Source organism: Neopelma chrysocephalum, unplaced genomic scaffold, assembly GCF_003984885.1.
Source record: "Neopelma chrysocephalum unplaced genomic scaffold, ASM398488v2 Primary Assembly neopelma1_44, whole genome shotgun sequence".
Lineage (NCBI taxonomy): Eukaryota > Metazoa > Chordata > Aves > Passeriformes > Pipridae > Neopelma > Neopelma chrysocephalum.
This window is the reverse complement of record NW_020897703.1, coordinates 3,859,892-3,882,856: the sequence shown is the minus strand read 5'-3', so window position 1 is coordinate 3,882,856 and position 22,965 is coordinate 3,859,892. Positions and strand designations below refer to the sequence as shown.

At 42.9% G+C, this 22,965-nt stretch overlaps 1 protein-coding gene across 1 annotated transcript in view; it reads left to right on the top strand.

The window, feature by feature from the left end:
• Positions 1 to 22,965, top strand: part of TMEFF2 (transmembrane protein with EGF like and two follistatin like domains 2) — a 128,945-nt gene that overhangs the window by 72,827 nt on the left and 33,153 nt on the right. The window contains exons 5-7 of the mRNA XM_027678141.1: positions 1,232 to 1,328; positions 21,149 to 21,297; positions 22,421 to 22,480. Of these exons, the coding sequence (XP_027533942.1) occupies positions 1,232 to 1,328; positions 21,149 to 21,297; positions 22,421 to 22,480 (306 nt within the window). The remainder of the gene's footprint in view (positions 1 to 1,231; positions 1,329 to 21,148; positions 21,298 to 22,420; positions 22,481 to 22,965) is intronic.

The following is a 22,965-nucleotide window of genomic DNA, read 5'->3' as shown; positions in this document are numbered from 1 at the left end:
ACAGGCATTGGGGTTACACTTGCTCTTCTAGGGGCAAAAGCCCTTTCTCCTCTAACAGCTTTGTGAAAGCTTGGGATTCTTGTGCTTTCTTGAGTAAATAACCAAAGCAGCCTATTCTGACACAAAAGCCTCTGGTAACAACACAGGTGTACCTCAAGCAGATGGTTTGTCCAGTTGATGTCACTGAGGCTTCCAACACAGTTCAGCATGTCCACCAGCTTTGGTAGGTTGGACCCAAGTGTGCAGTAAGCCCACACTACAGCACTGACTCCAAATGCAAGAGGGTTGACACTGCAGAGGCTGTTTGTGCAGATAACAATATCAGTCAAAGCTGATTGATGCTTAAATTCTGCATTTGTTTAATAACTCTGCAACTGGCAGAAGGATATCGCTAGGTACAGTGTCTTGGTATAAAGTGGCATCCTTCAAAAGATATCAAAGGGTGTTTATATACTTTAATACAAACATAGATAATGTTTCTTTTGGATCTTTAAACAAACCTCCTTTTTGTGTCTACCTTAGTGGTCTTTTTCTGCCTTTCAGTATTCAGCCATCAGTATTTTTTCGCACCCATATTTTTGTTTTCCCCTTAGTCCCTTCATGCTTTTGGCTTAAGGGCCAGGTACAAAGCTTACACAACTGCAGACATAGGGTTTCAAATTTAACCTGTGCTGGAGATTGTCCCCTCCTCTGGACAGCACTGAATCTTTCCTGCCAGGGATAACTAGTCCGTGGGGCTCATAACTGTACTTCTGCAGAGAAAAATGTTTTGCCTTTGGAATGGACTAGATTGCACCATACAGCAAGTAATTTCAAAACATTTTCGAGGAAAGCATCCCCTTGGGGCCATCTCAAGGCCTTCACGGGTAAAGGACACAAGGCAGCATGAGATGCTATCAATTCACCTCCATTATTTTCCCAGGGAACAAAGCAGTGAGGCTCAGTGGGAACACAACCTTCCTGGGATGCAGCTTGAAGGGAGTCATTGTTCAAGAGGAAAGAGAAGAGGAAGGGTCTTTCTCTGGTTTTTAACTCCATAATTCAGGGAATTTTTCCCAGACCACCATGGGAATCTCTATGTTGGCCCCGTTCAGAAGCAGGTTGGCCAGCCGTCAGCTTTGTGAGCAGCACATTAAGCTGATGCAGTGAATAGATTTTTCTGGAGTGAGAGAAGTGCTTTGCTACAATGCTGTCTTTACTAATGTATATTCTTCTGCTTTCCATCAAACAGTCAATGAAGGCTCAGGTGAAACCAATCAAAAAGAGACATCGACCTGTGACATTTGCCAGTTTGGGGCAGAGTGTGATGAAGATGCAGAGGATGTTTGGTACAGTAATTTGCTCTACTCTTCTATTTTAATGAATGTTGTATTATTTAAAGGTACTGTGGTTTAGAAAGCATTACAAATGTAAGATACTCAATTTTCTGCACCCAGAGATTCATCTCAAAGTGAATGAGGTGGTTGTTATTCTGAAAAAAATGTCTGAAACACTCTGGTTTATAATTTTGGAACATGCACAATTTAGACCAACTCTAGAAACACAGTTATCCATTTTGTTGCCATTATAACTTATGTTATTCCATCTGGGGTTTTACGGCTTCATACTTCAGTAAAAATAGAATTGGGAAAAATAATTGACCTAAAGTTTTTCCAGTTAGAAAGTATCATTAGTATTATCATCATGTTAATTCATGTGTGGCATTAGAAATGCTGGGAAATCTGTCTCACTTTTTCCTAGTTGCTGGAGTTGAAAACCTAACCCTCAATTGTTTGAAAAAATGAGAGTGTACATTTAGACATTTTCTCAATGGAAATGGTTTTAATTTTTATTTTTTAAAAAATGTTTCAAACTTATTCGTGTTTTCTTATTATTTTAAACCTTAATTACATAAGCAGAAGGGAAATAATTCTATTTACTCAGATTTTTATTGTTTCTTTTTGCATTTTGCCTAGGAACTATGCAAACATATATTAGGCCAGCTCTGAGCTAATCATTTCATTGTGATCTTGGAACAGCCAATAGATCAAAAAGGTCACTATTCACAGAGTTTTAGTTCTAACACTGCCTTAATGCCCTGCCTCGTATTTCTATCCAAGTAACTAAAACAAACTTAGAACAAAATAGTCTTGCAAATGTTAGAGCTGTGGTCTGTATGGTGCTTCTAAAGCTGTGTGCTAGTGTTAGCTAAAGAATGGATACAGAGACTGGACAGTGAGATGTCAATAAAGCAACATGGCCCAAGTTCTAACTTGGACAGTAAGAATGGAACAGAGAGGAGTCAATGACTGAATGGTGAACATGATAACTGGGCCCTGTGTTAGGCAGGTGACCTCACCCAGGCAAGGCATCCATGCCCTGTTGGTCAGGTTGGTTCTAGTCTTTAAAATAACCCAACTAAACAAACTGCCGAGTCCTTGCTCTGTCTCCAGTCATCAAAGGAAATGGTGGTGTTGAAAAATAGGAGCAAGGTGCATCATGGTTATAGGTTTCAGTAATGTAATGAAATTTGCGAGTAAGAAATTGCCTAATGTTGACTTTGCTTAAGGAAATTACCCCAGGTGTTACGATTTTCATTGTCTCCTTGGCTGGTTGTCCTTGAGAGCTTTCGTGGTGCAGTATAGAAACAAAACCATGGTAAAATTAATATATCAAAATTCACAGTCTAGTGCTCATGTTTTCATAATTAAGTGCACTTCCAAATTGGAAGGCAGAAGAAGAGAGGGGCAAGGAATAAAATTAGCTACAAGATAACATTATTAATCATAAGCACTGAGTAGCAGTGTTTATTTTTTTCCAGAAATAGCTTGGTAAAATTGCCTGATCCAACTTACCCCAGTGTTCCCACTGCAGATTTTGCATTGTCTAACTCCTCCCCTTTGAAACAACTTAGCCTATATGGAGCAGCATAATGACAGCAGGAGCTGAGGTTCTCAATCTTTATTGACAGGCAGTCTTTCTGCAGGGGAAGGTGCTTCTCAGGGCAGGAAGCAGGGAAGGGCATTTACTGGGAGGATGCCATCAGACAAACTGTTATAAGGCAGGAAAGCCGATTTCCAACCAGAAATACAAAGACCTTGTAAAGCCTGTTAAAAGGTCTGCTTTGAAGTAAACAACTTCATATGCCATAACAGTGCCCTGTTTTCCAATCCCTGCCCCCTGATTAGTCTTGGATAAGCATCTTTCCAAAAAATGAGTCTCCTAGCTTTTTCATTATTCTTATTTCTAGAAAAAAAGAGAACTACGTATGGAGGTTCTAGACCCCTCTTTCAAATGTATGTTAATTGAATTTTCATGTTTGGCACTAGATAGACATATTCCCCCACTCCCCCTGCCAAGATTTGGTGTGCAGAAAATGTCCTTAGATTAAGTGGGAAAAGAAATTTCAATTTATTATTCGATTACTGTTTTTATGTGAATCAAATTTCAGATGTAAGCAGGGCTCCTTTAGCTGTCTCACCTGACTGATGAGGTTTGTACAATCCAAATGGGGCCAGCAGTTCCTGGTGGTCCCGGGACCTGTTATTACAGGATGACGAGCCCAGCAATGGCAGTGTATCCATATGAATCAGGAGTAGTTTGAGGGTGCAGGGGCAGTACCTGTTCCATTCCAGGTAAGAGGGATGCAAGCTGGTAGCAGAGCCAGACTTCAGAGAGCTGGGGATGGGAGGCTGGCTGTTCGCCTGATATTTCTAGGGTGCCAGAGTAGATCAGAGAAGAGAGCACAGGTGTGATAGCAGATGTGGTTGTGCTGCTGATGATTTAAAGTGACAATTGACATTATTCTGCATCGTCACAGTCTGTTATTTTGCAGACCATTATCTCTGGTTTAACTCTTACTGTTTTTTCTTTTGTTTTTGTTTCTTTGTTTATTCATTGCCAGTTGTCACTCATCTAAATTGTGCTGTACTGTGTCACCATTATTTTTAAATCTTTTTATTTGCCTAAAACCAATCTGTTAATGGCTAGACTCCTGAGATTCTGATGGGGGGTTTGGCACACAGAAGATTACTTGAAGGAGTAAGATTTGTGTGAACATTTTCTGAAAAGTATGAAGAAAAGGCAGAAAAGAAACCACTGTAATAACAGGTTTTCCATGGCATGTGAAAGCACATGTGTTATTATCCTATTCTGCAGTCAAGTATCATGAGAGTGAATGCAATTTGGCATTCCATTAGTGAATCTCCTTCTCTAAGTTAAAAACAAAGACTGTTCAGTTGAAAGTCTTTAACATCTTGCTACTTTAATATGTGAAAGCTTCTTGTCACTAAGAGGATCGTGTATTACTGGCATTATTCCCACCTTTAATGCATTTTGCACCAGTGGGCTTCATGAATATTTAAAGCAGGGCAGTGGCTCTGCTCTTTAGCACTGGATTACAATCTATTGGTAAATCAGGCATTTGGTGTTGCTTGCTTTGGGTTTTATTTCTGAGCTGGCTAAGGAATAATTGATTTTGTCAGACAGGGCTACTCAACATAACACCGAGAGATATACTCTAAAGGAAATTAAGAATGAAGCATAACATTTTGAACCGTGGTATATTTCTAAGATCTTCCAAAAAACATCTATAAAATACTCACTGAATGTAAACAGTGCTCTCCAAATGGAGTGCCTGCTCTCTGCTGAAGTGGCTTAGTTTCAGTACAGGAACTACATCAGAAACCTGGACTCCAGCATTAATCTCCTCCATATGGGCCACTTAGGAAATAAGAGCACTCCCTACACTGGACAAGCCAGGGTTTGCACAGATACTGGGCAGCTATTTCAGAAGTCCACTGATGTGCCCAAAGTGGAAGGAGATAAATAATAGGAAAGACCCTTCTGTTGAATTTCCTGTTGGAAAACTCTGTCAGTAGAGAGGACAGGAGTATTTTCTTAAAACCAGATTAAAGCCTGCAAACCTCTGACTTGCAGAGTTAATCAAAATCAAAATGATGAATTGGGGTTAAATATGTATGTGTTCCCTCAGAATTTCAATATTAGCCAGTCAGCCAGCAGCAGTCTGGAAGTGCAGCATTGCCCACAGTAAGATGCAGGTTGCCAGCTGTAAGACAGACATGCAGAGATGTGTAGTGTGCTCAGAGGGTGCTTCCCTTGCAGCCTGGCAGTGTCTGAGGAGGCAAGGAGGCCGTCTCTACAGAGTGCTCCTCTGCTTGCCCCTTCCTCCCTCCTGGAGGTTGCAGGTGGAGGAGAGAGGCAGCAGTATCTCTGGCAGGAGGTGCCTAACCCTGAAATGGGCCCCTTGGGGGTTTGCACCAGTAATAGAGGGGGCCTAAATGCCCCTGCTGTTTTCTGCATCTCCATCCCACACACCCCAGGCACTCCTCCTTGGCTGGGTGTAGGGTACTGCACTCTGCCATAGGCACCATGCTTGTGGTAGGCACCTTTCCTCCCTCTTCACAAGCCTGGCCCACGCTGGAGGAGCCTTTTCCATTTATTGCCAGCAGACAAGGATCCCACCAGGCAGGTCCAGCTCAGGAGAAGATGCTGAAGCTGTTCTGTGGGGACACTGGGCCCCTGATGACCCCAGGCCTGAATGAAGGAGCTTGGCATGCTCAGTGTCTAGGTCAGTGGGTGAAGGAAGGAGCGTTGTTCCCAGGCATGCTGTGTGGCTGGGTGATATTCCCGAGTGAGATGGTGACACTGCAGCATAATTACAGCAGGTCCCTTGTGTCCTGCACTTCTTTCCGCATGGCTGGGACAGTAAACTCCACTTACCCAAGGCAGACAGGCACATACACAAAATGTATAAAGATGATGAACTGCCTTAGTCCCTTGTTTCATATTTTACTGTTAAATCACTGATGCATCTAGTTTGGGTAAATGCTCCTATAAGGCAAGTGAACAGTCTGCAGCTCGTGAGGATGACAAAACCACATTCTCATGCAAATAAGTTGCACTGTACATGGGAGATAATCTGTGCAAATCATGCAGCTGCCATCTGCAGCGACCCCTATAATCAATATTGCTCTAGCAATCAATATTTATCTTTATTATAGTATAGAAAGAAAACTAATGTGAAAGAAGCTAATGGTTTTGCCAGCTTCTCAATCCACACAGCAATTAGGTCAGTCGGCTTTGGGTCCCTTCCCCCTTCCATCAGTTGCTCTCAACCAGAGCACTTGCAAACAAGATGCTGTGCTGAAATAAAGTACTAAAAGGTAGTTTGAAGTCTCACATACATTACACGGGTATTGGCTGCTTCGTGTTCAGCGGTGTGTATAATAACTATGTGTGACCTACTTGTTCCAGATGCAGAAACAACGAGCTACTTTAACATCTGCAATGTCCTGAGCGTTATACAGTAGATATATTGCTGTTTTCTGCTTCTTTTCTGTCTCTTTTAGTGAAAAAGTAGATCTTTGTTCATGGCTGGGTATAACACTGAAACATACAAATTGAACTTCTGGTTCAAATAAACACGGAAATGGAATTTAATCATTAAAAATACACAATTCTGTAAAAACTTATATTTCTGCCTAACTTGAGATCATACTTAAGGCATGAAGTGAAGCTGCTTCTGCAGAAATCTTCACATGAAGCTTAATAGTCATGTCTAATAAGAGTCCAGGCCAGAGTTTGCAGAGGGTAGTAAGGACACTGCAGCACACAATCTCTGCATTGCACAGCAACAGATGACCAAGCATCTTGCACCTTCTTACACCCGTATCACTTATCTTAACCCCAACCTGATAACAGAGCTACCTCCAGTGCCTGCCCGGAAATTAGCCCAGTTCTGTCTCTGGTAACTGCTAATGTTTCATTTGATGCTTGTTCTATGGTTAAAAGATTTTGAAATAGAAGGAAAGCAGCTGACTTCCAGGGTAACTGTTGAGATGCCATGTGGAGATAACTGTAGAGACACCTTGCAGTGGGCTAAGAGTCAGCAATACTGGAAAAAATGTAGCCTAAGCAACTGGACATTGGTCATTTAAGGGTCTGCAATGAAAGACAAAACATGAGGAATGATAGGCAGAGCAAGATGACACCTACCTGTGTCTGTATGTTGTGTTTTAATTCTTAAGCCTGCTCTGAGAAAGGATTGGGTTGGTGGCTTCTGTTGGAGCCTGGTCAGCCAGATCCTGCTGCCTCTGGGGTATGAGAGCAACCTGGGGCTGTGGAAAGAAATGCCACATGAACTGGCACAAAAGTGAGAAAACTAGCAAAATACAAAATTGTAGTTTGAATTGCTGTCCACAGCACAAACAAGAACAATGTTGTAGCAGCTGCAGCTTAGGTGAAAGCTTCAGCTTATTAGAAACCAGTGTCTAGACATCATGTTAGACTCAGAAAATAAGGTCCCCAGGTCAGCATTGCATGAACGCCACAGTTCCTATCAGGTAAGATACTGAGATATTTTAGGAGTCTGTCAGAGGGCAGTTTCAACCTAAAACTAGCCTAGGTGAAAAAGTGACTTCATACCCCACCATAACTAGAGAAAGATCCCCACTGACTTCTAAAAGACCTTAAATCAAGCCAAAGTTATGTGGCTTTCCTCTTTCTCAGAATGATTCTGCAGAAAGAGGAGAAGATATGGAAGAGAATGTTAACTTGATTTTCAGTGGGCGTTTCTCTTAAGAGAAGCTTATGGTCCAGTTCTGCAGTTCACAGAGGAGGACGAGGGAGCACCTTGTATTTCTAAACTGATTGCACTATGATTGCACTACTAGTGGCTTGGCTAGAAAGTTAATGCTTGGAAAAACGGTGGCTTGTTTGACCATCTGGTGAAATTGTTTTCTCTACATACATTTTATTTGGGTTTAGTGAAAACCAGCCATTTTTCCCAGTCAAGTGAGTTTCAGAAAATCGCCTTACCATGTCTGCATCCTTCATCCTTTGCCAAAATAGCCTATTTAATTTTGAAGTGAGACTGATTCCCAACTCCTTTAGGGTGATGGTTTGGAGAATTTGACCTTTCTATCCATTGAGTCAATGCAATTCTTCAGAGGCTTATGTTCATTTGAGTAAGTCCTGCCTTTCCAGATTCTCAGGATTTATTTTCTTAATAACATTCTTTAAAAAAAAAAAACTTGTTTTAACATAAGCCAAGATTGTCTGGAGTTACTTATGCTTCATAGTGTTTTATTACCAATACACTTTGGAACACTCTGGTAAATAATTCAGCCTACACAAAGAAATTGGCTATATTTTCTCTATACATCGAGGAAGTCTGTCGTGTAGACTATATATCACAGCTCTAAATGTTCTCAGATAAATGCAAACCCACATTGTATTCCATCTGTACTACTCACACAAGTAGGTTTTTAGGGACCTTATACGACACATCCATCTCTTATCCAAACACCAGAATCCCTAACATTTGAGTTTGTAATAAAAAAGACATTTTTTATCTTTTGCAATTACAGCAAAACTTGCTGTGTGTCCAGGGGATAATACCCTACACAGTCATAAAGCTTATAGTTATTTTTTTTCCTTGTGCTCCTCTTTTCAGATGCTCATCCAAACTTGCTTTTCAGTTCAGAAGGTGAACTTGCAGTTTATGGAAGTCATGGAAGTTATTCCACTGACTTCAGTGAAACAAAAGTTCTCTCCTAGTTTGATAACTAAGGAGTGACTTCTCAGTGGAGCCTTTTGCTGGTAGAAGGGAGAACAGACTCTGTCTGAGTGTAAATGCTCTGTCATTCACACAGTGCAAAGGAACGACTTGGAAATTGTGATGATAAAAGCAGAATTTGCTTTACTGACTGCTTCAATTGCTTCAGAGGAAATATTGATTTGTGAAAAGCCAAAAATAACTTCTGAGATTTTTGGGGGGTTTTCATGTCTTACAGTGCCATGCCCCTGTAGGAGCAAGACACAAATTCTTTTGAAATTTAGGGGAGGAAGGCTTATAAGACACATAGTCATCATTTGTCTTAACAATTACTAGTTTGTCGACATCAGAGTTGGGGAAAACAGCTGTAATAATTTAAAAAGCGTGGCTCAAAATAGCCCAATTTTCCCATTAGGTTTCCATGGCCAAAATACCTACCTATGTGGTGAGTGAACGGGAGGCATGTAGGCATGGAGGGATGGGTGGTCATGGCAGAGAAGGCTGGAGGGCTGGGTGGGGAAAGGACAGAGGACTGTGGAAGCAGGGAGGTAACCTAAAGCTGACTTGAAGCTAGTCCAGTTTGTTGTTGGGTGGAAAGTGGGGAGGGGCTGCAGTGGCTGCCCACGTTCAGGGGCTCAGGGAGAATTTTGGGGCTGCTACCCAAGGGTGGGAGGAAGGTTGTCCTCACCTGCCTTCCCTCTGCCTGGCTTTGAGGCTGGAATGGCACACCCAGCATGAGCAGGTGAATGAAACTTTTATATGGTGGGAATGGCTGGAGGATGTGTGGGGTAGCAGCTCATAAGGCATTGAGGTGGTTTGGCTGTGGACTGTTTTAACACTGATCTGTACCTATTACAAGAGTGCATGTGTGTGGCTCAGCATTGTGTGAGACAGCAACAGCATCCCTCTGTATTTTCAGGAAATGTATACAACATATACACATGACAGCAAGGTGGAGAGCAACCATTGGATGTGCCCAGTTTAACAGGGGAGGAAATGAACCCAAGGTTTTGGGAAAGTTTTTACTCCTCTGCCACCAGATGTGACTGTGGTTTTCAGCCCTAGCTGGGAAAATGTCGCAGCCTTCTTGAGCACATGCTTTTATTTGCATTGGAAGGAACGTTTTTGGCAGTCTGTTTTGTGCTCTTGCTGTAATACAGGGTGTTGTAAAGATCCTGCCTGGCTCCTGACGCTTTGTGGGAGGTACACAAAAGGGTCCCTTTGGGCTCTGCAAGGGCAGAGCTGTGTGCAGGTGCTCCGAGGCTTGGTTTGTAACCCCACAGTTACATTGGTTGTGTAACCCCGTGGCTGGGAGAGCCTGGGCTCACCAGGCTGTGAAAGTGCACATAAGGGATGATAATATGATAATGCACATCAGATATTAATGTGCATTGACACATAATCGTCTGCGTACATCAAGGCATTACAGCATGAAAGAGCAAACGCAGAAGCCTTGGAGAGCAACGTGCTTTTACACCTTTTTTTCCCCCCCTGCTTTCTCTTAGCCCTGTTATTTAAAAGTAAGCTTTCCTCCCTCCCTGGCCCCCCATTTAGCCAAAGTCATCCCCCAGCAGTAAACTGAGCAGTGCCTTCACGACGGCCTATTTAGTCGCAATAAAAAGCCGATTGGCCTAATGCGCAATCAAGAAAGGAGTGACATTTATTGCTTCAGTTTTATGATGCTGTGAACTGAGCAAGATTTGGAGCCTTACAGTGCCTTCAGGGGGCAGGAGATCACCAGCAATGAATTGTATTTATACCTTTTCCAATTTCCTACCAGCATTTTAGCAATAAATAGACTGTTGTTATTGAGTTTTATGTAAGTATGTTTACGAAAGCAGGAATACAACTTTGTAGCTCAGAATTACATGTGTTGGCTAAATAGATCAGCAGAGAGAATAACTATGTAAAACACTGGGAAAGCACTTACCAATTTATTATCAAATGTCTTAATAGAATGCTTCATCTCTTCCATCCCACTTTATGTTACTATTAAAATAGAACTGCTTCCATTGCAGAAGGTCAGAGGCTCCTTCACACACCCATGTTGGAACATCAAGGGCCATGGTTTGTTCACACATCTAAACCATTAAAAATACATCCCATGCATTAAATATGAGCCTGAGGAAAACTCAATAGTAGCTGACGCAGAGGGCTGACCTCAGCTCTCACAGCCCCTGCGGAGCAGCAGGTGTCCCTTCCTCAGAGTCCATCTCCTGCCCTAGTCCCTTCCCACATGGAGGCTGCAGCTAAAAGCCTGTTTGAGATGTCCCCAGACATACAGATTTAATTGCTGTCTCTCAGCCTGCGCCTTTTGTAAGGGAGCTCTCCCTTGTGGAGGAGCACGGGTGCCCCAGGGTCACTTGTCCTGGCCAGTACTTGCTCCTTTTTCAAGGAGCTGCAGGTGGATTCCACTGATCTGTGTCCCAGACCTGAAAAAGGTTACTGTCATCTCATTAGTTTGCTGGCAAGGAAATGTCCTTCAGATGGCACATTTCCTTTGCTCATCTGTCTTCCTTTCCCTGGCAGCAGTACTTTCCCTTGGGGCTTGATCCCGAAAGCAGCCAACCACTGTGGTCATCGTGAGACAGCAAGAGAGTCACAGAATATACTGAGCTGGAAGGGACCCACAAGGATCATCAAGTCCAACCCTTAGCCCTGCACAGGACATCCCCATAAGTCACACCATGTGCCTGAGAGTATCATCCAAACACTTTTTGAACTTTGTCAGGCTTGGGGCTGTGACCACTTCCCTGGGGAGCCTGTTCCAGTGCCCAGCCACCCTCTGGGTGAAGAATCTTTTTCTAATATCCAACCTAAACCTCCCCTGACACAACTTAAGGAGAGGCAGCACCCCCAGCCAGTCCTAATGCCTGGTTTCATACAGCAGCTTTCACCTACAGACCTGAATGCTCTGAGGAAAAAGAGGGTTACTACTGCACCCTCCTTGAACGTGCAGAGAAGTGATTTGCTCAAATGCCAGTCTCAAACCTGTGGGCCAAGATCTCATTTCCCTGCTGTGCAGGATGACATGAGGTTACCTTGCTTTATTGCTGTCTGTGCAGAAGGTGCAAGCAATGCCTGAAGGAAAGCCTGGAAGAATCCTCCTAAAATTTTGTTAAATATCTAGACTGGATTTTGTTTTGTGATTGAAGGCAACTAACCAAGCAGGGCAGCCTGGAGTATGCAGCCAGTTCAGATGGCACTGTCCCAGGCAGGTCTCCTCAGAACCATGAACCACACATGTTTAAGGATGCAGAGCAGTTTATGGTGAGCAATATGGTTTTGCACACATGGAGGCAGTCTTTACATTGAGGAATTCTTTTTCCACAGTTTTCTTCTCACTATTTTTAGGAAGGTCACTCCTAAGCCTTTCCTTCCCCCCCAGCAATGGATGGCTCACATGTTGCAAGGGTTTGACTGGAAGCACGCTGGTCTCTGCTAGCCAAAAGGCCATCATCCCTTTACCTTCACTTGCTTTCAGAAGTGAAGCTTGCTTTCCACTTTCAGAAGTAACTTCTAGTGTTGTTAACAACGGTGTTACCAGAAATTTGCCACTAGTCCCAGATGGTGCTACAGTTCTCTGTGAACAGATCAATCCTTCCGGTATGGCAAGGTCCATGCCAGGACCTGCAGCTAGATAGTGTCCCATGCTTCCCACTGGACACTGCAGTATTCCCACTGCCTGTTGCAGGCTGAGGTGAAACGCTGGGATTTGTGGAAACAGTTCTCATTGTTCTTCTGGCTTCAAGAAAGGAGTGAACAATGTCAGCAGTCTGAGGCACACAGCAATAAACCGTTCATGAAGGACAGCCTCAAATGTTTACAGAGAGAGAAACAGTCAGCAAAGCTTTGTTTTAGCACAGACTACAGAGACGTGAAGGACACCAAGTGTTGGCAAACCATAAAAAGGCATTTATTTTATTCTGTGGGCTTTAAATAAACTTCACACGTTAGATACCTGCAGACACTAGAACTGGCATGTGCACAGAATTAAAATGTTCTGCTCTAGTCACACAGCTAGTGTGAGGGTTTTTCCATGACTCTTCAAACCCAGTCATCAGCCTTAAAATTCTCTGTTTGGCTTTAAAGCATCCAATCTAGCAAAGATTGCTTTATACAACTTAGTGCCTTTTAAATAGGAATGATATTTAAAAAAAATATATATGACACATTCATTTTGCCCTAAAGATGTTAGCATACAATTCAATGTACTGTTGGGGGCACCAAAGGCATCAGGAAGTCAGCTGAAGGTCGTATTATAATTGGTGCTGTGAATTGCAAGAAGGAAGCAAAGGTGAATTTTGTGATACTTTTTGTCAAAAACTTAGCAAAAAAAAGTTATGGGGTAAAAATTAGAGGAGAACTAGGAATCAAATTGCAGTGTCTTGCACAGCAAATTAAAATGTTTTTCATGAGCTACAGTCTCCAGGATGACTTCTTGAAAACTGGTGGAGCGTGAGACCATCTCCTCACTGAGATCCAGGAAGGAGCCAGTGCCCAAGAACTCTCCTCAGGGCTGCAAAGCAAGGTGTCTCAGGGAGCAGTCCAAGAAAATGTTTTGGAACAACCTCCGTGAGCTGCCATAAAAAAACGTGCTCTGAAAAATCCATACGTATTTTTAAGCATTGCCAGTCGGTCCCTGCTATTGAGCAGCAGCAGCGTGGCAGCTGTACAGCAATTGCCCAAGCTCCTGGCTCTGTGCTCCAGCTACACTCCCAGAGTATGTTGCATTTGGTATGCAAGGAAGGGCATCAGTAAATATATTCACCACTTTAGTGCATTTTAGCTTGACATATGTCCAGTGAACAATATTTTGGGCTCTTGCAGTAAAAAAAAAGCAGGGAAAAAAAAAAATATCACCTGATTATTCAGCGCTTCCTTCTGTTATGATGCTTTGGGGTCCTTCAAATCATTTTCATTATGCACTACATAATAATAAAAATCTCTATGCAGTATGCTGATAATTCCGTGCATGGTCTCTGTGATTTCTAATTGTTTGAATAACAGGATGCTATTGAAATGCCATGCAGAAACACTGCATCACCCTGAGGGAATCAAGCTTTTCTCCTTTTACTCCTGGTGAAGATAAACATTTGAACAGTTGAAATAGGTAAAATATCCCAGGGAAGCCGCCGTGCAAAGTAGACATGCTAAAGCCCTTAGTGCAGAAGCTGTGCTGCAAAGGACAAAAAGGAAACATAAATTAGATAAATGAATAAATAAATAAATAAAAAACATTGAATGGAAGGCACTCACAATAAGCCATGCTTTTTCTTCTCCTGTGATCTTAAAGCAGAAGAGAAGCACTAGCAGGCCCAGGAAAGAAATACCGCGTGCTATTTTTGTGCTGCCATTATAAAATATGTATTGTTTATTGTTCTGCACTGCAGCTAAAGTTTTGCATCAGCCTCAAAATTACAGCAAAGTTTGTTTTGAAGGAGACATGCAGTGTCTCTATTCTTTAAGCCTCTTAATGATGTTCTTAAGAATGCAGTGATAGGATTTCAATCTCCTGGCAAGCACAGACAGGTTGTAGGCAATGATTCATAGAAAGAGTAAAATACTCTGTGCCAGTGTGCATTATGAATCTATTTTATATATATGTATGTCAGTGTACCTGATGTTCAGCTGCATGAAAAACCAGGCAATGGTGCCAGGCAGTTTTGTCTCTTGGCTGGAGGCATCATTGGGTGCCACCCTCTTGAGCTGTGCTCCACACGCTGCAGGGAGCACTGTGGGGCACTGAGTTTGACCAGGCTACCAAAAGTCCCTGTTGACTCTGTATTGAGGGTGCCAGGACTTTGCACTAAAACTTTGCTCTCTGTAAAATGGGTATAATAGTAGCAGGCCATTGCTGCTGTAGGGCTGTATGACATCACTGTAAAGCTTAATGGTTTACTTGGAGATGGGCTGAGGGTCAGAGGCAGGAGCTCGTATTTATGTGGTCCTTTTGACACTGATGTGGAAACTAAGGTGTGCCCAAGCCCCCTGGAGCAATCCAGTTTAGCTGCCTGTGTGTGCAGGCAGCTTTGAGGATGGCTGATGTGCCGAGGTGGGTACAGAGGTGACCTGTCACTGCTTCCTGGTAAAGGAGTATCTCAGGCAGTGAGTTTTAACAAGGCGTGATGCCGGTCTGAGGAGGCTGGCTGAGCTCCCAGAGGCTGGGTCTACCCAGCCTGGTTAACCTTGCCAGTCCTTGCTTAGAGCTGGTTCAAGTATCTCTGCGTGGTGTTGTGTTGAGACACATTAAACATACCCAAAGCTGCCTGGGTAAGTGAGCGCTCCCACCAGCCTCCTGACACGGGGCTGAACCGTGGTACAGTGCGTGCACGGATGTTGAGGCGTAATGTTAAGCCTGGCTTCATTTCAGCTTGCCTGCTGGTAATGTCAACAAAGATGCCCTGTGTACCAGAGAGAAAAACCTTGCAGGAATCCTAATGATAGAGAAGGCATTTGGGACTGATTGCCACGCTCTTTTATGCAGGAATATACTGCCAGGGTTGCTTTAAATGGGCATTTAATCTCCTACTTGGAGGGGCAGGGGGCTTGGAGAGGACCATGCTGACATCCAGAAATTTCAGCTTCTGATCACCATTTTCTAGTCAGAACAGAGGAAGATAAGAAATGTTTCTAGTGGAAATATCATAAATGTACAACAACTGTGGTTTTATTTATACACTGTTTTATGGCAAAGGAAAGGCTTTGGGCTTTTGTATGCTGCAAAATGTTGTTGGTTTTTTTGTTGCTTTTTTTATTTTTTGCCTGGAGAAAACATATAACGTTTAAAATGATTGCAGAAAGGAAGATTACTTTCCCTGTAAAATAGTGCTCGCTGAGACATGGTGGGATCTCACACTTGACCAAATTAGCATATGCGCTCAAATATCAGAGCTCTGACTAGTAAAAATAACACTAGATTTGCATTTTCACATTTTTAGCTCTTGCTTCCCTGTCTGTTTGGTTTTATGCCTTTTTTCTTGACTGACAATTCTCTTTGTGGCAGATTTATTGCTGTTCTGCTGTTTGGACCCTGTAATCAACTAGACACTTGGCTGAAGACGTTAGTCATTTCATTAAGTACTTTTTTGCAGATATCTCAGACACAATTTTCTGTTGCTCTGGTTCCAAAAAGCAAATGACCCATGGCCAGCAAAGTCTGAATATGAATCTTTAATAAACAGAGGTAGTACAAACAATGCTCTCAGGTTTCCAAATAGCAGAGGGCTAATTAAAAGATGTTGAATGGGGAAGAACTGCCATTGCCATCTCGCTCATCTGACAGAAATGTGCCTGCATCTGTTCCCAATGAAACCGCTCTTTTGGAAGCATTGTCTCATTTATCCTCCTTGCTTCCAATCAGAGCTACATAGGAAACCTTCCTCGTGCTATGTTCAGATATTGGATAGTAATTTTTTTAAATTATTTTTCAGTAATACATTGCTGAAAACAAATTCTGAATAGTTGTCTTAGGAGTAAAGATAAAGCATAGAGTGGGGTTCTTTTTGTCATCACTGTGTCACTGATGGTTATACTCTATTCATGAACTAAGGAAATATAATTATAGCATTCCCCTACCCTTCATGGGCAAAGAACCATTCTCTGATTTTATTAAGACACCTCCTTAAAACTCAGTTCCTCCCTCCAGGGACAGTCCTTCATAGCCATGAATCCTGTCTCCAGTACTCTCTGCAGGCAAAGGTACTCTCTCTGCCCAGAAAATAATACCATATGTTATTTGCAGAAGCTTGGGGAGTTAGGAGAACTGCACTCACCCGTGCCTGGTTTATGGACCCCGTTAATTTTTAGAGAGACTGATTCAATAGAAAGCCAAGTTAGCTGCTCCAGCTTGGCCAAGCAGCCTGCTGCAGCACATCACCATCACTGCTGGGCCATAGACTTCTGGGGTCTGGGCAACATTTTTTCATGGTCATGATCTGGGCAGGAGATGACTTCTTTGTGCTCTTCTCTTATTTCCCTGGGAAGGAGAGAAGCATGTTAATTGAGTGAAATAGTGATAGTCACTCCCCAAATGCCCGTGGGTTCCCTTGTGCTGTTGAGTACAATCTTTGCAGTTACTGCCTTGACAGAAGCTTGCAGACCAGAGTGCAGCGACGTGCACCCCACAAGTCAGTAGTGAGGCACAGGGAGGTGCCTTTCAGCATCTTACCTGCCTCAGGCTAAGCTCAGCTCTGCCAGCTCTCCCACAGGCACCCTCCTGGGCTTCTCCTGCATGTTGGCTGTGGAGCTGCACCTCTGCCTGCAGACACCTTCTGGTTCATCCTGGATATGACATTCTCATGACAGGGCCCAGCAATGTCAACAAGCAGTGCTGCAGGATGCACCTTGGAAAGTCAGCCCAAAATCTTCTGAGGAGGTCCCTAGGTTTGTCTGTTGGACAGTCTTTTTAGTTTGCTTTGTTTATTTTGCTTCTGTGATCACCAAAGTAACCAAATAGGTTGCTGGATGTTCAGCTCCTCCAAGATTATCATCATATGAAATTAAACGGAATAAAGTAAAGCGTATAAAAGAAGGAGAATTCATTGGAGACTATCACAATGACCTGAAAGAAAAGACAGAAAATGAGCCTTGTTTAATGATTGTTTATGGTGGAAGCCCAAATTTTAATCAATTAACATATGAGCCCAGTACTTGAAAGATGCGTTGGGCCTGTGAGACAGCATCCAGTATTTCTTCCTTTCTCAGGGGAGCTGCAGGGTATCAGCTGACATCCTGGAGGCTCTCTTTCCTCACAGATGCTTTTAAAGCTGCGTTTCTGACTGCAGAAGACATAGCTAAACCTTACACATGTATTTTGTGTATGCCCTTGGGTACAGTTGCATCCTGTGACCCCCTAGGAGACCTCATTGACCTTCTCACAGTGTCTTGTTTGAGGAACGCTCAGTCAGCCTTTCCATTGCCAAACTTTCTTCAGCACTACGCTTAAAACACAGAAACCAAATAGATTTATTGATATAACTATAACCAGAAGTCATAGCCTGGATGATAAAATGGCCGAATTATCAAATTACTTAAAATTAGAGGCATACTCATGTGCCTCAGGGACTGGGAAGCTGCAGGCAGGCAGCCAGCCCGCCAGCCAGCACCAGCACTGGGTGCTAGCGAGGAGCAGAACAGGATTTCTGGGCATGGCAAGTGTTAGGGTGAGGCTCTCTTTAGGGTAGGGGGTTTCTGTGTCCCACAAGCACTGAAGACCTAATGTGCTCCCTGCGACCAAGCAGGGATGTCACATTTTGGTTCTGCTTGTTTAATAGGAGACAGTCCCACTTCTGCATTTTATAATGCTTCAAGAAGTGAAGGCACCTTTACCTATGGCAACAGGATTTCATTCAATCAGATGCAATAAGTGCTGTTTATTTGGTATTTATTCCACCAGTGGTGGATCCCACCTAAGGCTCAGTTATGCTCTGTGGCCACGTGTGTCAGAGCACACAAATTTGGAGTACATGCCTCACCTCTTTCCCTGCAGTTTACTCTTCTGGAATTCGGGGGGGTGGTTGAAATTGCAGACTGCTTGTTCCTCCAGTTTGAAAAAATGTGTTTGAACACTGTCATTTTCCCTGATAAGAGGAGCACTATAAATTAAAAAGAGCCAGCAACGCAGGCACATTAATCTTTCTGATGCAATCCTACCTTTAGCATTTCCTGGCATATATTTGATGTTGACTTAATTGTGCAGCCTTGAAGTAGGATTTGAGTATATAAGCACAAAAGTAGTAATAAACTGCAGATACAAGCTAGAAGTTTTCCACTGAAAACTGTGCAAGGGGTGGATGATGCACAGGTCCTTGCAGCAAGGAGATCCTTGCAGGAAGGGGTGACAAGTTTGCTGTAGTGTTTTTTTCGCTGTCCATTTAGCCCTGAAAAATCAAGCTTCACACAGGAGATCCTATAAGGCTTGAGCATATGGTGTCATCCTGAGGTTGTCCCTTCTTGCTCTCCCTCGCACACAAGTGATCTGACATCAGCACAAGCAGCACGTGGTTCGTGGTGCTCGTGCGGTGCTTGGAAAGAAAGGCTGGTCTCACAGTTAAGATTTTAGAATGGAGTTCAGAAAAATCTTGCTTCTCACTTTTACTGAAAGAGGTCAGGAAAGCAATTTTGGCTCTTTGTGTTTTGGAAGGCATCAAAAGATGCAAATAAATGCCTGGTGGGCTCTGAAACAGTCTTTGAAATCAGTGGGAGATAGGTCTCTGAGATTTCAAAAATCCCACACAAAGTGTTTGCATGCATCTTTAAGCATTTAAACACCTTTAAAAATATGTCTCTAAGGTGTCTAACTCTGAGCATAGGTTCCTGCGTCCCCTAGGCATTTTTGAAATTGCATCCAAAGTTGCTTAGATTTCCCCTAAAGAGCACCCTTTTGTTGTAATTTCCTCGTTAACTTAATTTTCTCTTGACTTGAAACATAATATATATTAACCTTCACTCATTTTTTGCAGCAAAATGTAGAGAAGTGAAGCTGTTTCTGAGCTGTTTTATTATACAAAAAAAAGGAGCATATGGCTGATTGTGTCCCATCTGAAATGCAAATGGTGGAGCTACGTGGAAAGAATTACTATTACTGAGCAGTAAATGTTTCCTAATGAAGTGAGTTTGACTAAGGTGGGAAGCTGGAAATGGCTGCAGGAAGAAATGGCGATGGTTAATATTTCAGTGGAGCAGAACATTCATATTCCGCTGATAAGGAGGTTCTTAGGAAGTGCACTAGAATTTTTTTCTTATATTCTGTATGTTTATCAGTGTGGGGAAATTGTTACACACAGGGAGCTAGACTCTTTTCTTCTAGTTATGAAATAATGTAATTTAATTTATAACCACAGCTTTTCACTGTTGGCCTCCTTCTGAGCTGAAGTTTCCTGTATTTTGTGAACATTTGGGGTAAATAGACCTACCCAATGTAAAAGAAAAGTCTGAAAGAAGACTCTGATGCTCATCACCCTGGGCACATTTGTTGAGGCCAGAGAACAAAGAGGGTGCAGGAGGAATCTGACCTACACTCTAATTTCCTTCTTCCTCTTTCCACCAAAGTTTTTTTCTCATGTGTATCCCTCTGCACTTCTAGTAGTCGAAGGTGTCCAGATGCCTGCTGCAAATGGGAGGTGGTCTGACTTTTAAATACTTTCTTAAATCAAGCAGTGAGGCTAGAGGCTTGACATTTCCATTACTTAACTTTCCAAAGGGAGAGCTGTGGAGTTGGTGCTGTGAGGTTCAGCACAACCAGTGGGCTGGAGATAGAGCATCAATCACATTACTTTGCCTTAATGTCAGAAGGAGCCGGGAAGAGTTTAGATAGCAGCATGTGCACAATTATGTGCTCAGAAGAGCTGAGGCAGCTGCCAGGTTAGACCTCTGGCTTTGTCCCTGAGCAAGATGACATCGGTGATGCTGAGGCTGAGCTGTCTGTTACAGGGCACAGTCAGGGGACAGGAGATTAGCATGCCATTCCCTTGACAATGCCCGAGGGTGTCTGACATCGCTAATGATAATGAAAAAGGAGAAACCTAGAGAAAAAAGTCTACAGCCTGCTGTTGATGGAAATAATTAGGTTTCTCCATCTCAGAAGCAATGGCGAGGCTTGCTGGGATCAGGACATGTCCACGTTAGTGTCAGTTCAGATCCAGACCAGACTTTTGGAGTGAATCTCTCTCTGTGCTTTGATTCACATCTCAGGGCAGCACAGGAGCTCACAAGCTGGATTGTGGTGTCTCTGGAGATGCCCCTGGGCAATCTGAGGACTGGGCCACTGCTGCCCTGCCTGCATTTGCCCACCCTGTGCTCTTGGACACAGGAGCCTTCACCCCCGTCACCAAGTCAGGAGTGGGTGGTGACCTTCCTGGGTAACACCTGGGTAAGGCTTTTTGGTTGCTGAGTTACTCAAATGCTTCCAGAAGTGCTTGTGCACAAAGTCTTTCCTTAAACAGCATTCCCCTGATTTTAATACTGAGTAGCCTCTCTGCATCCGGGAGCTGGGGAGATCCCATCAGCCTGAGCCACAGAGAGAGTGCGGTGGCACCAGTGGTACTAGCCTCAGTCTTGGCAGGGGGTTTTGTCCCAGTAGGGTGAAGTGAGGCTTCAGTATCACATCTTTCATTACTATCAGAGTGCCTGTAACAGGTGCTGGAATTATTTTCAGAATTAAATCATAAATCAATATAAACCCACATTTTATGGTATTATATGTGATGGGCAGCACCTGAACAGAGGTGAATTTTGTGGCTCCTTTAATTTGCAGGAGGGCTCAGCAGCTTGATTTATCTGCATATCTGCTTAGGTATTTGGTTTACAAGAGATTACAAGCAGTAATGCTGTGGCACAGTTTTCCACGTATAATACACTTCTTTTATCTTTCCTTTTGCTTGCTTTTAGGTGCCTCTTCCCTCTCCCCTCATCTCATTTCCATCGAGAAATACAAATGGCCTCTTGACAGAACTTTTCATTTTCATTATGTTGATTTGCATTGTGCAGTCAGGATAATACAAACACTTATATTTCTGAGATGTATTTATGATGTTACGAAAAACTTTCTCATAGTAGCCTCTTCTTTTTTCTCTGTCTTTATCTTTTCAGGTGTGTTTGCAACATTGACTGTTCTCAAACCAACTTCAATCCTCTTTGTGCTTCCGATGGGAAATCTTATGATAATGCATGTCAAATCAAAGAGGCATCATGCCAGAAACAGGAGAAAATTGAAGTCATGTCTTTGGGTCGATGTCAAGGTAACTCTCATAACAAAACTCATTTCAAAGAATGTTTTCAATTTTTGTAAAGGAAAAAAAAAAAAAAGGAACCGAGGCTGGCATTTCTTACATTTCCATTAGGCTCTTGCAGTTTATATTATAGAGCACAGGCTGCAGGAAGGGGCAGAGCCCACCACAGCACAGACACCAACGAGGCATGAGGAGTCCCCCACTCCTAACCCTTCCCATGGTCTTCACACAGCAGCAGGGGACTCTTCAGCCCTGCACTGGTTTCAACATCAGTCACCAGTACTCTACCCAGAGTAGCTTGCCCAGAGCCCTATCTTCCAGGCAGGAGTTGGAGCAGGACAGCAGGAATGCCCCTCAGATACATTTTGCCTCCCAGGATGGATCCTCTGGTGCTCCCCTAACTGGAGCACCATGAAGCAGTTTCAGGAGGCTAAAGATGGGCTCCCAAATACTGTACTTGTCTTGTTTCTTGAGTGACCTGAGCTAGGCCCCAAGATGTTGAAGGTGTCTGGAAGGCAATTTTCCAATAATATCTCAAGACTTTCTCTGTTTCTCCATAAATACCACACTTCTCTATGCACAGCTCTTGGGCTACTACATCACCTGTAACCCTTGAGTTTACTTTAAAAACCTATTTTGCTCTAAAATAAAAATGAAGAAAATTTGCCTTTAAATAGCTCCCGTAAATAAAGTGTCTGCTGAGGCTCAGACTCTTAACAGCTATTTTCCCCTTAGCTTCTGACCTATAAATCCTCAGTACATCTACTTACAAGGCCGTAGTATACAGATGTATTAAGCACATTCCAGTTTATTCCAATCTCTTTAAAGTTAACCACCCTAAGTGGCAGTTCATTTCAGGGTACATATTAAAACTCCCCAATTACTTCAAATAGAGCAGAAATGACAACTCCTGCCTCAGACTGATATATTTATCCCAGCTGCAATCTGTTATCACATATTGTTAGAAGAAAGATCCTGCTGTTTTCACCTGGCAGACCCAGGAGAGCCTTGCAGCCAGCAGCGATGCCGTGCGCACAGGCGAGGTTCGCTTTGCCTGGGCACTGCCAGCTGGGCTGTGGGCTGTATCAAGTCCAGGTTCCCCAAGCAATTCAACACATTTCTTTTCACACAGATAATACTACAACAACTACAAAATCGGAAGATGGGCATTATGCAAGGACAGATTATGCAGGTATGGTTCCTGTTCTTGTGAGAATCGCAATTTGCAGTCTCTTTTCTCTTCCATTTGCTAAGGTGGGGTGTCCTCATCTTCTAGTATGGTTTTCTTGGTTTACTTTAAAGAAACACTGTCTTTGTGTTACTTTTGATTTTGCTACAAACTCTCTTTGTTCTTAATAAATGGGCTGCTTCCGTTATTGTCAATGAACAGATACTCTGGCCATAAAACACCTGTTTTGACAGTGGAAATAAATATTGTAAACTATTTGCCAGAATTATCAGACATTATTGAAAATTCTTGCATCAGTGTACAAAAATTGTGTATCTTTTTGTCATGATGCACAGGTTTAAGAAAGTGAAAATCCAGAGCATAGCACAGCTGTGATTCCATGAAACTTTGCCATAATAGATAACATTACCTGTCAACCCTTAACTATGAAGTTAATAAGGTTCTTAAAATGTGAGGGGTTTGAGTGATAAATGTTTTCAATTTACTTA